The sequence below is a fragment of the Podarcis pityusensis genome (genome assembly GCF_964106645.2).
Source record: "Podarcis pityusensis genome assembly, chromosome: 5".
In the NCBI taxonomy this organism is placed as follows: domain Eukaryota; kingdom Metazoa; phylum Chordata; class Lepidosauria; order Squamata; family Lacertidae; genus Podarcis; species Podarcis pityusensis.
Genome location: NC_138032.1, coordinates 54,680,337 through 54,695,725, shown reverse-complemented (window position 1 = coordinate 54,695,725; position 15,389 = coordinate 54,680,337). Strand labels below are relative to the sequence as shown.

Sequence of the window (15,389 nt, the reverse complement as noted above, 5' to 3'; positions counted from 1 at the left end):
ACCCACCTGCCTCCATGCCTTCTGTGATCTTTTGCGTGTAAGAAAACAGGCTCTCATTTGGAGTTCTGTGCAGGGATGAAACCCTCAATGGAGAAAGAGAAACAAGAAGCCAAGATTTAAGTCACTTAGAATTGTTCCGTTTTCATGCATATCAAATGGTTGCATCTGTGGTTACAAAATACCAGCTAATAAACATGTTTCAGTGAATTTGAAAGGAATAATGTTTTCTTTCCCCTGAAAAAGACTGTAAGACCAATGTAGTACACCTTCCAGATGTTGCGGACAACAGCTCCCACTTTCCCTGACCATTGGCCATGCTGGCTGGGGCTGATGGGAATTGTAGCCCACAACATCTGAAGGGCACCACTTGGGCTACCGCTACTGTAAGTTGAAATGTACCAGATGAGGTAGCAAAGGGAGGCACTACAAACATAGCCTCATGGCAGTTGAGTCACTGCCACTTTCTTGTGGGGAGAAGAGGGAGATAATTGAGAAGTTGGCAGATCAGCAGAGCCAAATCAGTGCTCCCACTAGTACACCCTCGATAAGACTTGATTGGCTCTTGCTTGTGCTGTTGTGTCGGGGGGTGGGACAGGACATTTATTTATTTAGTAGCTTTATATTCTGCTTTTAAACTTGAGTCCTCAAAGCAGTCAACGACATTGATGAAACACAACAGCTACACCAAGACTTGTACGCTCACAAAACAAAACAACCACTCCCACAGAAGGCAGATGACCCTGACTAGTGGGAGAGGGAAAAGTTGAATGAAGCAGGCCCTGGTGCTGCCTGTGCCGGTCTTCCTCTCTTTCCTCTTCCTTCCCACAGGGCAGATGGTGTCTGTTGGGCCTGTGGAGGGGTGGGGAAGTTCCAGAACACATGCATGCATGCACACCATTTCTTTGTTTACAGTGGAGATGCAGGTGGTTGGCAGAATAGGGAAATTCCACTTTGAAGGCCGTTTACCAAGTTTCAATATGTCAGTGGCATTTGGCAGTTACCTGGGTCTATGCTTGTGCTTTGGAGTGCTTGGCAAATGTTTCAAATCATACGCATTCTGAAAGTCTCCATTTTCCTTCCGGTCCTCTCGTTCTGCACTCACAGACATGGGGGTGTCAGCTGGAGGATCAAAGAAACAAAACAAAACAAAACAAAAATGCTATGTATTTTTGCCCATGGAAAGCAAGTATCAAATGGTTCATATTATAGCACCAGGTGGAGACCTTCCTTCCTATTGCCCAGGCATTCTAGTATTTTCACATCGAAGATTATTTGTGTTTCTTCTAGTTTTGTCTTCTGTCATTTGGGTTTTGGCTTTTATCATAGTTATTTGCTGGTTTAAAACTGTGTCTATATGTTGTATGTGTGTATTTTAATTCACACTTTTGTATACCATCCTGAAATAGTTTGACAAAACATGGTTAACACATATTTAAATAAACAGGGTGGAGTCCAGTTTAGTACAAATTGAATGATGAGACTTCTTATTCTACTCCCCCTGCAGAACTCCCAAAAATCTGCTTTGCAGAATTGGGAGACCCTTGGGAACAGGGTGTAGGGCTGGGGTTGGGCGAAGAAGAAAAATGGGAAGTCCTGTTGCACAAGTGGATTTCTGCAGGTAAGCAAATATCATAGGATGCCACCCATTAATACTAAAATTTCATGTATAGAAAAGGAAAGGTAAAGCAACTGCTTGATATGCTTGGAGTTTAGGAATCTATTGTAGGATTGTTTAGTTGGAAGGGCCTACCTGCCTGCCTGCTCTTCTGTCATCCAGGTGCAGCTCATGTGTCCGCCGAGCTCCTTACAATTTTATTATATAGTAAGATATATAATATTTCTATATTTGATATTTCCATCTTTAGAAATCCTAGAGCAATCTAACATGTAAGTGCACATCAGAGGAAGGGAATCTCTTTCAGCTCAAGGGCTGCACTCCCACACCAAGAACTTTCCAAAGGCCACATGCCACTCAGGGGCAGGACCAGATACAAAAAGTGGTTGCAAGTTGACGTGGAGCAACAGCTATGACTTACTTTTGTGCAGTAAGCTACATTCCACACACAAAAAGGTCAGTGATGTCTAGATACACCCACCCACCTCTTCATCCAGGCAAGCAAGAGGCATTATCGTAGTTCACGAGCACATTATAGCCACGCAAAAGCGCTTAGGGATGAAGCTGGTATTCGGTGAGATGTGATCCTGAATGGATAGGCAATGCTTTATAAAAGGGGTGGGGAATCTTTTTGGCTCCAGGGGCTTTTTCTTAGTATTGGTCGAGCCAAATCGGACAGGTGGGCAGGGGCAGTGACTTGCCAATCACATGGTGTCATTATCAGATGTCAAGGAAATAAACAACTACAGTATCTGATTTTTAGAAGACAGCTGAAGGCAGCCCTATTTAGGAAAGTTTTTAATGTTTGATGTTTTATTGTGTTTTTAATATTCTGTTGGGAGCCACCCAGAGTGGGTAGGGAAACCCAGCCAGTTGGGCGGGGTATAAATAATGAATTATTATTACAGTGGTACCTCTGGTTATGTACTTAATTCGTTCCGGAAGTCCGTTCGTAACCTGAAACTGTTCTTAACCTGGAGCACCAGTTTAGCTAATGGGGCCTCCCGCTGCCGCTGCGCCGCCGAAGCACGATTTCTGTTCTCATCCTGAAGCCAAGTTCTTAACCTGCGATACTATTTCTGGGTTAGCGGAGTCTGTAACCTGAAGCGTATGTAACCCAAGGTACCACTGTATTATTATTATTATTATTATTATTATTATTATTTGGAGGGACAATGCATGTGAATAAAGGTTTGGTGTGTACTCAGCCTTTGAGTCTTTCCTGGCTAGTTTCTTCAACATGACCTGTCTATCGCATTAGGTGGAACCTTCCCTCTAATCCCAGTCCCTGGTATTTGTTCTGGACCAGGAACTGTGTCCTGAGTAGATGAGACTCCCAGGGCCTCCCTGCCTGCTCCACATTTCACACAAATTAGGGTGATGACAGAGAGGCTTCCAAGGAATGCAACTGCAGGGATGGGATGTTCTAGTGAGAGCTGCAATAGCATGCAAAGAATTATGGAGAATGCCATCCAGTTCAGAGACAGGCAGCAAAGAAGGCTTCAGACTCCAGAGAATGTCATAGCAGCAATAGTGGAATTTCATATTTCTGCAAATTACAGAGGATTGGGCCCAATCCAAAATGGACCTGGGAATAAGATGTCAAAATCTGAACCCAAATACATATAATTTATGTGTACACCCATACATACAGAATATGTGTCTGTCTGGGTATGTCAATGCATAAAAAATTTTCAGAAACAGTAGACTTCAATGTATATCAATTAAGAAAGAAAGAGAGAGAGATGATTAACAAAATAATAAAACGTGCTTCTCTTTACACTTGTATACTTAAAGATACAGGGCTTGTTCAGTCAAGTTCTTACAGATGCATAATCGCTCTCTAGTGGAAGAGTTTGGAAGTGCTAATTCCAATCAGACCGCTCAAGAGATTAATGCTACAGACTTGTAGAATACAGGTAAATTTAAAACAGTCTTGATTCTAGAAACTGACACACTGTGGAATTACCTTTACTTTTCTATGGGCAGCAGTGCCCTATTTTCAACCTTACCAAGAAGCTCAAAAGCTTTCACAGTCACCCAGCAGAAGCAGAAAGAGAGGGTTTCCAATCAAACAGTTAGTCAATGTTCTCAGTTATGACCATACCTGATATCATTCTCATCAAGGTCTCATTGAGACCAACCCGGGTGGCCTTATTCGCTTGTGAAATTCCCAGGAGGTCACAACTTGGGCTGAATGGAAATTGCCAGCGATTAGTGAGCCCGGCTTGCTTGCGGAAAGAACGATTTTTCAAAGGACCTGCAACCTTAAATAAAGACATGAATGTCTGTGGTGTAGTGGTTAGAGTGTTAGACTAGAACCTAGGAGACCAGAGTTCAAATCCCCACTTATTCCTGAAGCTCAGCCGGTGGGTGACCTTGAGCCGGTCGCTGCCTCTCAGCCTAACCTGCCTCACAGAGTTGTTGTGGGGATTAAATGAGGAAAGGGAAAACTATGAATGCCATCTTGAGCTCCTTGGAGAAAAGGTGGGATCCAAATGAAGTAATAATATCCCCATGCCTCATAAAAGGTATAATGTGAATAAGTAACTCAATGCTGTGCGTGTGTATGTTGCCCTCGTGTCCTGTTGGTCTGTAAGGCTATAATGATTCTATAAGGCTATACATTCCTTTCTCCCTAGATGAACTGTCAAGAAAATACAGTGGTACCTCTGGTTACGAACTAAATTCATTCCAGAGGCCTGTTATTAACCTGAAACTGTTCTTAACCTGAGGTTAACCACTTTAGCTAATGGGGCCTCCCACCGCCACCGTGCTGCCACTGTGCGATTTCTGTTCTCATCCTGAGGTAAAGTTATTAACCCGAGGTACTACTTCTGGGTTAGTGGAGTCTGTAACCCAAAGTGTTTGTAACCCGAGGTATTTGTAATCCAAGGTACCACTATAATCACCTTCATTTGGGCTTGAAGGAGTAGATACATTAGAGGAATAGGAAGAATGAGATGAATTACTAGTAGTATCCAGGCTGAGAGCCCACACAGCTGAAAGAGGTATCAAATCAAGCTGCTGCCTATACTTCAGTAAGTGGTCATTTTAAAAAGTACACCTTTCACCTAAATTTGACAACAAAATATTGCCCAAAGCAATTTGAGAATTCTCCCTCAGATTGGAAGAGTTTTGAAGGGAGTGAAAAGAGTTTCAATGGGACTTGCACAATTTCCCAGGTGATCTCAACAAGCACACCTCTGCTTTGTAGAATTAATATATTGGTCTCTTTCTTTCTTTTAAAATCAAACTGAGAAGGCCCACAAATAACTCATCCACCCACCATTGAGCTGGTGAAGTTCTACATGGATTTTTTGATGAAAATTTGGATAGGGACAAGAAGTATCACAAACCTGTCTTCAGTCCATCTTTTTATCTGCTGCAGCATAATTTATTGTCCTTGTGGTGTTGCCATTTCAACGTCTCCCCCCCCCCCACAAAAGAACAAAATAACTCACCATGCAATGCACTCCTCAAACTGCCAGATTTTGATCAGTCAGTCAGCTGAAATGGCTATCAATTGGGGGTTTTCTCCGGAAATTTTAACCTGGTATCTCCTCAAAGGTTAGCACTGTATCTCCCATATGTAGTCTGTGTTTACGTCAGCCTACCAATGGAATGACTTTTATGTGAAGTTGCAGAATGTTAAGAAACATTCTCATTTCTAAAGGTGGAAGGTCGTGTATGATTACCCCACACAACAGTCAGTGCGAGAGGAACTGAAAGACCAATCTGACCAGGTCAAACTTCACAGAGGACTTCAGATCAGCAGAGGTTGTAAGCAGCTGGGTGGGAGGAAAGATGAGAAGCACAGTCACACAGTCACAAGTGGGAAGGAGGCTGTGTATTAAGAAACAGGAACCTGAAGGAAGCAGTGGAGGAGGCCAAAGGCATGTCAGGAAAATCTCAAATGAACATAGGAGAGGAAGAGATGCTATGCTACTGGTGGGAATGGAACTGGGGGCAGAGAACATTGTGGGATTCTCTGCCTTAAATATCATAATAACTTGGCTGGCTCTGCACTGTGACTTGGAAGTAGGATGTGGCACCATTTGCCACTCTGCCTCATGCAACAAAATGTCTTGGACCAGCCCGGCAAAGAACCTGGGAGGTGATGATGAGCCCAAAGTATTGTCTGTAGTATGCTCTAGCAAGACTACGATTATCTGTGTTGTTTCATTAGAGTTGTAAGCCAAAGTCCATAGATTTTACAATACACAGACCTGTAAAGTAAGTTAAACCAGTAGCTTAGATTGGCTAGCCAGCAGCTTTGTTCTGCTCTCGAAGTCTTAGTCATCCAAAGCTATCATAAACACCCACACACCTACCTTAGCTATCTCCTTCTCATTTGGCGAGAGTCCTCCCAGAGACACATAGGGAGCTGAGAGCAGGTAACTGGAGGTGAAAAAGACAGCATCAATTTTGTATGCATTCAGGAAGAGCACAAAGACAAAACTAAAATGTTCCTAGTGTCACATTGTCCCTTTTTCAAGGAGGAGTCTGATTCTTTTCTTTCATGTGTATATAGAAAAAAAGTAAGTCACTATTTCCCTTCCTTTTCTTTTCCCGACTTGCCCTTTATCTTAGTTTTTGGTAGGGGTAGCTCCTGGTGAGCTGCCCAAACTTCCTTTGGCTTTTATGGCAATGGTGGCATTGTTTTCTGTAGGCATGAATTGTAGGTGTTTGTATGAGAATGTTAATGTTTTATATGAATTTTTATTGGTGTAATCTTTTTTTATTTTTTAAATGACAGTTGGAGACCATGGTAACTAGTGACTAATAAATCTAGTAAAATAAAATAATCGTAATCTGAGTAAACAGCAGTAGCCAATGACATGCTGTCGCCCCACTTCCTTTTAGAACACAGCCCATCCCTTCTAGAATGCATCACACGTTCTGGAATCTAGAAGCAAAAGAGATCTCTTTAGCTCTTTCCCTTCACCATTCAGTAGTACCACCCATTATAAATATGCAGTGCTTTTCTTCTAGAAAAAATAGGTGCCAGTACTCACCATGATGTTTTTACGGTAAATGCCACACTTTTAACCAGTGCTTTTCTTCTAGAAAAGAAGGTGCCAGTACCACATACCTTTGAGGACCCCCAGAAAAAAAGCACTTTAGATACACCTCTCAAAACGTTAGCCACTACTTACAGGTGTTCTTTATTATCTAAAGCAGGTGTTTCAGGAACAAAAGAAGTTAGCTGAAGCAATTCCAGGGAATGTCGGGTTTTCCCATGGAGACGCTTGTAGCGAGTCATTTTTGTGGCCATGTTCAGGAATGCTGCTCTGGATTCCTGTCAAGACTCAGTGAGAGATGATTAGGGGCTGCTGAAAGAAGGCTTATAAATTCCTTCCCATATCCCTTCCACCTTTCTCCCAGAAAAAGCATGACTTCAGGCCCTCAAAAGCAGCAACAAGTGGCGATGTCTGCATACATACAGAACACTGTTATGTCATCTCATTACGACTGTGGCATCACAATACGGCCCTAGGATATCTTCATTTCTGGATCAAAACTAGGGGAAAGTGTCTGCAAAGAAATACCTTTCAGAGGGAAGTATGTTGTCATGAACTGGCAGGAGAGGAGGAAGACGATCCCAGTGAACGGTGTAGCCGGGACTGGGACACACTGGGGCAAGCTGGAGATTGGGGAAGGAGGAGTTGATGTAGGAAATACTCATGGGATGATGGAGGGGGTGGGGGTCAGTGCACAGGAACCAGAACAAGAGGACCCATCACCAGAGCCAGAGGGGCCCCTGTCTCCATGAACACGGTGGGCTCTGAGGTGTAGGGAGCAGCGGGCAGGGCACTCCAGGAGGCTGAGGCAGGCAAGGTGTGTGATTCCTCAGCTGGGAGAAGGTGTGTGATTCCTCAGCTGGAGAAGGCTCAGAACAGGTGAGGATCACAGGTCTCATGAAGCCCAGATGCTGCAATCAGCATGCAAAGTACAAAAAGGCAGCAGAGCTGAGGTGCTGGGTCTACTCAACTGTCCATGTTGATGGACCTCAGCTTGGATGCACCAGGATATCTGCAGGACTTTGGGCATGTGGATTGACCCTGAACTGGGGACCTGATATAGTGACTTGCTGCCAGGTGGACCAGGGGTTCAGGACAGCGTGGCATCTCCCAACTTAAATTCTAGACCCAGCAAGCATGTGCACCCAAGCAGCCAACCAAGCCTCCTTAGATGTCTGCCCCAGGGACTACAGTCTCATAGTCCTACTTGCCATAGTACCTGTTTCAGAGCATGGGGCACTTCTTACAGAAAGAATGCAGTCCCTTCTAGCTCTGACCTTTGTTGGAACAAGTTCACCACATTGGAGTACCAGCTCTAGTCAAATCGGCTTCTTTTCCCAGCAACCTATTACATTGACCAATGACTGCTATCTGAGTGGCCCAAGACAGCCGATTTTCACACGAATTTTGCCTTGTACTGTGGAGGCTCACCTGAGGCAACAGAAGATCACCTTCCTCTGGAAGGTTCCTTCCTTTTGCACTGGAAAGAGCACCGTCTAAGAATCTGAGGTTGGGTGGTGGAGGTTGGGATCTTTCTTAGCCAAACAACTCTGATACTCTTCCATCAGAGATTCAGCAAGCATCCTAAAATTTCCAGGCATCTCTTAGGCTGACAGGCCTCCTCAGTTTATTAAACTTTTAAAAGATGAGTCTGTCATTTTAATGAGTATTTTATGTTCTGTTGAGCTGCATATTCTGTTGTACCTTAGCTTGATATCTTATATCTGTGCGTGGTCTATACATTTTTGTGTAAACAAAATTAGAAAATACATTATCACTAGGAGGGTTAGGCCTCCAGGGCAGTTTGGTTTAGGAGTACTCTAGGTAGCAGAAGCCATGCAATTATTAGCATTCCCAGGTCAGAAACTGTACAGCTACATTTCATTTCTATTTAGAGAACACATTTATTTCCACCATAAACAATAATATACATAGGCATAAAGTTAACGCTTCAGTACAGATGTGCCTTTATGTAGAACTCTATCCAAAGGGAAGCATGGCGGCCAATACACAAAACACAATGAAACCATGTCAAAAGGAGTCAACGATCAAAAGCTTTAATAAATAGCTGTGGGCTAATCATAGGGGCACACAAGGTAACTGGTAGGTCTGTTCACAAGCACAACTCTATACATAGAGCTAGATCTTCCCTATGAGGGAGGGGAGAGTGATCTTGTGCTTGAGTCAGGCATCTGGTTGGTTGCTGTGAGAACAGGAGGCTGGACTAGGTGGGCCATTGGCCTGATTCAACAGGCTCTTCTTATGTTCTTAATGTCTACTCAGAAGCAAGTCCTATTGGATTTAATAAAACTTACTCCCAGGTAGGTAGGTATAGGAATGCAACCTAAGAAGCCTAGTGACCAGAAACTGTGTCATTGCTTAATCTGGATTTGCAGTTTCTACCCTAGGGATCATCCTAGATAAAGCTGTACTCCCTTTGCCCATCATGTTTTCGTAATATCCATCCAATGCCACAAGGCCATTTTAAGGACTTGATTTTCCAACAGTCGGCTGTGAAATATGCAGAATGGTACCAAAGCTACTCAGCTAACTCTATAAAATCAGGCTTTAGGTATATTTTCAAATCGGTTTGTTTATTTCTTCTCCACTAAACCATTCATCACAAAGAGTTCCTGTTAGGAGAGTTCCTTGAGAAAGAGTTCCTGGAGGAGGATTGCTAAGCTCTATTGTTCCATAAGCAAATTTCCTGACATTGCTGGTCACACAGAGGCTCTTCACCATTGTCAGATTGTAAAGCTTCACGTACATCATTACAAGGCTCCTGTTGGCAGCTATGTTTTGCTTGTTTGTGGGATTAATTGCCAAATAAAGCCCAGTTCATGAGAAATGTTCACATGCTGAATTAACAACAAGTGAGGAGGGGGGAATGATGGTGTACATAATGTTGGTGAAAAATTGGGCTTATCAGCCCAGCCCAGTTTACACATTGATTCAGCTCATGGGTTTTTCTTATGGACAGAACTAACTCTAACTAGATTATCTATTTTCAGTACAATGCCATTTGCCGGTCTCCCCAAACCTGCTCTTGCATTATCCCAACATAGAATCATATTAAAACCAACAATATGGTTGAAACACATCTGGTTAAAACAATAGCCTTGAAATACTCAATGACTGAAAATACATAGGATTGAGACTGAACTGTTTCAGGGTTTATGTCTGCTTTTCTGTGCCCTCCGCTCCAACCAACATCTTTAACTGCCGCTGATTTTTTTTGAAATGTAATGTCCTATGGTCATAGGAGTGCTCATTTGGGTTTCTTGATATCAATCCTTCAACTACAGTATTGTAGCTCTAGTTGAATAGCTTCCTTTCCATCTTCCGTTCCTGTTCAAATTCTGTTCCGGGTTAAAAAAAGAAGTGCCACAAGAGAGCAGAAAGAAGTAAAGAGAAGTAGCAGGAGGAGGGAATATGTCTTGTGCCCAGGCCTTTGGCATTGCAATTATTTGAATAGCAGCAGTGGACACTCACTCCGGGGGCCCGTGAACCTTCCCTCCGCGCTCGCTCACAGAATGACCTATACGAACACGACTTCATAATGCCACCTAGAATAGATTCAGAGACAAATCCAGAATATATTACACCATCCATGCTTAACTGCTTCTTTATCTTATTAGCTTGAATCAGAACATCTAGGCTCACATCTTCAAACTGCTTATCCTAGGTGAAAGCACTGCCATTTTAAGGAACATTAAGGAACATTTTAAGGAATGTTACATTGATTTGGCTTTATAGAATGCATTTTATTTTATTTGTCAGTCGAGAAGTATAGCTACAAATTTACATGCCTATTAGAAGCATCAAGACTTCCCTTTATTTAGTTGCCATCCAGAAAAATTATTGTGGATGTTAGAAAAACATAGACTGATGTTCTAATCCCAAGTTTCTGCTTGTTCCTATTCTAGGCTTGAAGCCTAAATAGTTCATTATTAATCTTTGCTTCATTGCTGCCTTTTATCTCATAGAAATATTGATAAAGGGTGACAATGACAAAATGCTAGTTCACCTGCTTTAGTTTCATCTCCAGAAGAGGAAAGAGAGAACTTTAAGGAGCTTAAGAGAAAGCAACCTTGGTTGTATTGTTGGTATTGTTTATGCTGCTTGCTAATATGATATGATGAACATGTGATGGAAACGTTCTTCAGGCTTCAGAGAAGATAGATCAGATAGAGAACTCAAACCTTGCCTAAAGTCAAGTGTCTTGTCTGTGGAAACTCATTGTTTAGGAAATGCTCACATGTAAGTAGGAAACTGAACTTTAAGAGTAAATTCAAGAGACAATAAATGAATGTTCCGAAAGTCCAAAAGGTTGGTATAATCAGGAAAGAAACACAAAAATAAACCGAATACTTATCTTAATTTGTCATAACCTGAAACAAAGTAACTCAATTGTTGAAGTGTTTATCAAGGACCTTTTAAAGAAAGATATTACTAGCCAAGTTCATGAGTTTAAAGGTATATTAGACAGAAACTACAGTTTTAAGTTCCCCCATCTGAACTTCCCTGACTTTGGGTGTGGAGAGCTCCTACAGGCGCCTCCTCTTCTCCATTGGAACAGCTGAGAGGGACATCATTTGGGCAAGATACTTATTGAAAGGCTAGCTCCAGTTCCTTAGGAAGCTTCTGAAATGTGCTTGTGATTATTTCAACTATTACTGAGACTTTTGGAAATATTCTATGCTTTCAGACTATATCTTGGTATCTTGTCAATATTGATTGATATCTCCAAATTAATTAGTTAACATCAAAGTAACTTGATATATTAATCTTCAGGTAAATTAGTTAACATCTCAAGTAACATCATGTAAATTAGTTAACATCTCAAGTAACTTGCTATATTATTATCTGTGCAATACCTGCTAAAACCCACAGGAAATACAGACCTTCAACTATAGCACATTTATCTTTCGTCTCCTTATAGTAGAAAATCTAGTTATACTTCTGATGGCATGAAAGTTACTCAGTTACCGGTAATTGAGAGTACAGTATCTAACAAGATAAGGAAAAAGAACAGAATACAGACAACATTCCCATAAATTTAAATTATCTGGATTAAACGGCCCTTCAAAATTAAGGATTTTAAATGCTGTATTTATGGATATTTGAAAGTTCAGTACAAAAGTGGACCGAAATGTAATTTATCAATAATGTTAAAGATAAAATGCAAATGGATTCTGCTTTCTCTGTGTTATGGCCTCTCCCCCCCCCCCCTTTCTGGCTGGCAAAATTCTCAGAAATTTCCGTTGCTTGAAATTAACCAGAAATAGTTTTGATTATGACCATTATACAACCACTTACTTGACTGTCCTCTTATGATTGCGCAGGCATCAGAACTCCCTGGACATTGCTCTGTACCTTGTCTGTTACATTCTTCATCACTTGTACCTACACACGTATAGCATTGCAGTGCTTCGCCTGTCATCAATTAAAAACAGATGAAGGCCTTATATGCAAAGAACTATGGAAAATCAGCTCTGATCTCAGCTTCAAATAAAAAGGGCAAGTTGACTTATATTTCACACAAACATTGCCAAAGAATAATGGAGAATCTAGTGAGAAGTCATTGTATTGGGTTTTAATTCATGTGAAGAAGCAGATCAATTCACAAACATCTTGGGCTTGTTTCTATTTACCCCACATTTAACAGAGTTAATGTATTTGAGAAGTGTGATGTTCACTTTGCCTCCTAATAAAAATGAGATCTTGCAAGAAACTTTGAACTGGTAACATGCAACTTTTAATATTCACATTGTAATGCCAACCAGGAAAAGAAGAGAAATTAAGAATTCCAAATCCTGTGAATTTCAGTTTCAGCAAGATATGTACTACTTTCCCTCTCTCGTGTCTGCAAATCTGAATTCCAATGATGATTTAAAAACCAGATATTCAGCATCTAAAGAGACACATTTCCAACATGAATGGTTTCCAAGTTTCACTCAGAGGAGGGGGTTGTTTTTCTGTTGTAGCAGATGAGCAACGGGAACAACACTGTGAAAATTTAATGCTGAGATTTATTTATTTTTCATTTATTAAATTTGTAAACTGTCTTTCATCTGAAGATCTCAGAGCGGTTCACAGCATAAGATATGCAATAAAAACATAAACACGAACAAAACAAAACAATAACCGCCTGTTCCCACAAAAACATTTAAAAGGATATAGGATGTTAATCAACCATATGCATTTGGAAGATAACTTAAGCAACCTAACTAAAAAATTGATTCATTCCCAAAGATGTTCTAGCAGGCACCAATTAAATGTACATCAAAGAGCTGGCCATTACTGTAACTATTGCATCATAAAGCTATGCAAAGAGTATTCCCTAGTATTAGCAAATCCCCATTCATGGAAGCAATCAGTGCTTTTTTTCTGGGGGTACACAAGGATACGCAGTACCAGCACCCTTTTTCTACTTGAAAAGCACTGGTGAAAAGTGTGGCACTTACTGTAACATCCACCGGCACTTTTCTTTTGTAGAAGAAAAGCACTGGAACCAACAAAATAATTCATCTGAGATGAAGAAATGCTAAATGTGCCAGGTACTATAAAGAAGAGAGAACAAACAGAGCAAAATGACTTACTTTGGATGGTGAAAAGCAAACTGAGGAGGACCAAGCTGGCAAATGGCTTCATCATGGAGAGCCAAGAAATGTATCATTAGACAAAGCAAACTGTTTGTCATTAAAGCTCTAATGCTTATTCAGCATAGTTAATCCTCTATAGAGGATGATGTCGAGGATAAAGAGGTGTTCAGAATGCTGCTTATCTAGTTCTTCCCAGTTGTCCTTCAGACCAGATGTAATTCTTCTCTACAACTTTCTCAGGAAATAAAACATTTTCTTCTAGATGATGATTAAAATTTATCTGCCACAACATCAAATAAGTCTATAATTATATTTAATTAGAAGCAAACCTCATTAACATAAACTATTTGATATCCGTTTTCATATTACTCAGGGACGGATAGATGGAGATTAAACTGGAAGTGGGGAAGACTTTTTCAGATTGAGGGCTGAATTATTCTGTGGGGCCAGACCCACACACAATCTCACTCACTTAACATACACACAGCTGCTTGTATCCAATGAAGTCATCCCTGCCTGCACACTGGGACTTTCTCTCCCTGCAAACCACGCCCTACCCCAAATGTGTTTTGAGGGTTCTCCCAACCCTCTGGTGAAGATGGAGGGGTCAGTGACAGGACAATTTCATTGGCTATAAGAAGAAGAGTTTGGATTTGATATCCCGCTTTATCACTACCTGAAGGAGTCGCAAAGCAGAAAACATTCTCCTTTCCCTTCCTCCCCCACCACAAACACTCTGTGAGGTGAATGGGGGTGAGAGACTTCAAAGAAGTGTGACTAGCCCAAGGTCACCCAGCAGCTGCATGTGAAGGAGCGGAGACACGAACCCGGTTCCCCAGATTATGAGTCTACCACTCTTAACCACTACAACACCCAAGCTCTCTCTCGTTCTCCCATCACTGTATCCTTTCCCACAGAGGATAGAGGTGACCTTACACCAAAGGTAGCTTCACTTGCGAATCAAATTGGTGATGATATCAAAGATACCCAGGTGGTAATTCTGGCAAGTTTCAAGTTACCTGTGAAAATGCCACTGCAGAAGTCTTAAAGGCAAGATAAGCAAGATCAATGAACAATGCTGGTCATCAGAACAATGATTAAACCCCTAAATATATTTAGTACTTAGCCTCTGGGGATTAGTGCTGCTTGTTTTGGAAGGAAAGAAAAAAACGAGTCTCATCTCTTGAAGGTATAGAGGACTTGGATGCCATGCTGTGTGTTAAACATCTGGGTACCCCCTCAATCAGGGATCTAGAATTCCATTTAAAGCACACACACACAAGTAGGAGAATGAAGACACACCTATTACCCAGTTGGAAATGAAAATTCATTGATAATAACGACTTGATGGGACAATCCCCTTTGTTTTTCAACTTTTATTTTTATTTTACAAATCAGCAAATGCAGATAAAATGTACATTCCTTAAGGCAAGAGTCCCCATGCAAGTAATACACATTTATATTAAATCCAAAAAAAAAAAAAAAAAAGGACATCCAACATGGGAACTCATGTACAAAGGGAAAAGGCTAGGATGAGCAACTGCAATTTATTAAAGAATCTGACAAATCTCCCTGATACAGGAACTTTTTGAGATCAACTTGCTATGAATTATTCTACGGAAAAAATTGCAAACAATAGCAAGGAATCTGATAGTCTTCTTAGTACTGCATACAATCAAATCAATCATTATTAAGAAAGAAAAATACAGTAGTGCATACAAAAAAGTGAAAATAGATCCTGTTCACATCAATGTGTGGACATCAGTGTGCCAATGGTCATATTGCACTCAAGGTTGAAATCCAGGATTTTGGTTAAAAGTTAGCTTTTCCCCATTTTGGCAATCAGTTCATCGCAAATCTTCGTCAATTCTTCTATTTCTTTATTCTGAAAAAAGAACACACAACAAAGCAAGGAAACATTTGTTAGTGCAAAGCTGTATTTACATTTCGAGTAGTCACTGCACCAGTGGAGAAGGTGATGATGGCACTGGGAGCACAGTCTCAGCATGGAAAGAAGGGCACCATGCATTTGTCATGATGTCAATATGCAACCTTTCCAGCACTGAAACAGTAGCAGCTGCTGCTGTACCAATGCCTCCAAAGGGACTTTAGGCCAGGAGTGGGCAAAAGGTAGATCTCTGGAAG

At 41.2% G+C, this 15,389-nt stretch overlaps 2 protein-coding genes across 14 annotated transcripts in view; both read right to left on the bottom strand.

The window, feature by feature from the left end:
* The window catches only part of BTBD16 (BTB domain containing 16), a 28,908-nt gene extending 21,842 nt beyond the window's left edge, over positions 1-7,066 (bottom strand). The window contains exons 1-5 of the mRNA XM_081007250.1: positions 6,775-7,066; positions 5,950-6,016; positions 3,723-3,882; positions 1,002-1,119; positions 7-83 (exon numbers count right to left, since the gene is read on the bottom strand). Coding sequence (XP_080863376.1) covers positions 7-83; positions 1,002-1,119; positions 3,723-3,882; positions 5,950-6,016; positions 6,775-6,893 — 541 coding nt within the window. The 5' untranslated portion in view covers positions 6,894-7,066. The remainder of the gene's footprint in view (positions 1-6; positions 84-1,001; positions 1,120-3,722; positions 3,883-5,949; positions 6,017-6,774) is intronic.
* Positions 7,067-14,605: 7,539 nt separating this feature from the next.
* The window catches only part of TACC2 (transforming acidic coiled-coil containing protein 2), a 168,364-nt gene continuing 167,580 nt past the window's right edge, over positions 14,606-15,389 (bottom strand). For all 13 annotated transcript variants that reach the window (XM_081005179.1, XM_081005173.1, XM_081005178.1 and 10 more), the window contains one exon: positions 14,606-15,129. In XM_081005179.1, coding sequence (XP_080861305.1) covers positions 15,064-15,129 — 66 coding nt within the window. In that variant the 3' untranslated portion in view covers positions 14,606-15,063. The remainder of the gene's footprint in view (positions 15,130-15,389) is intronic.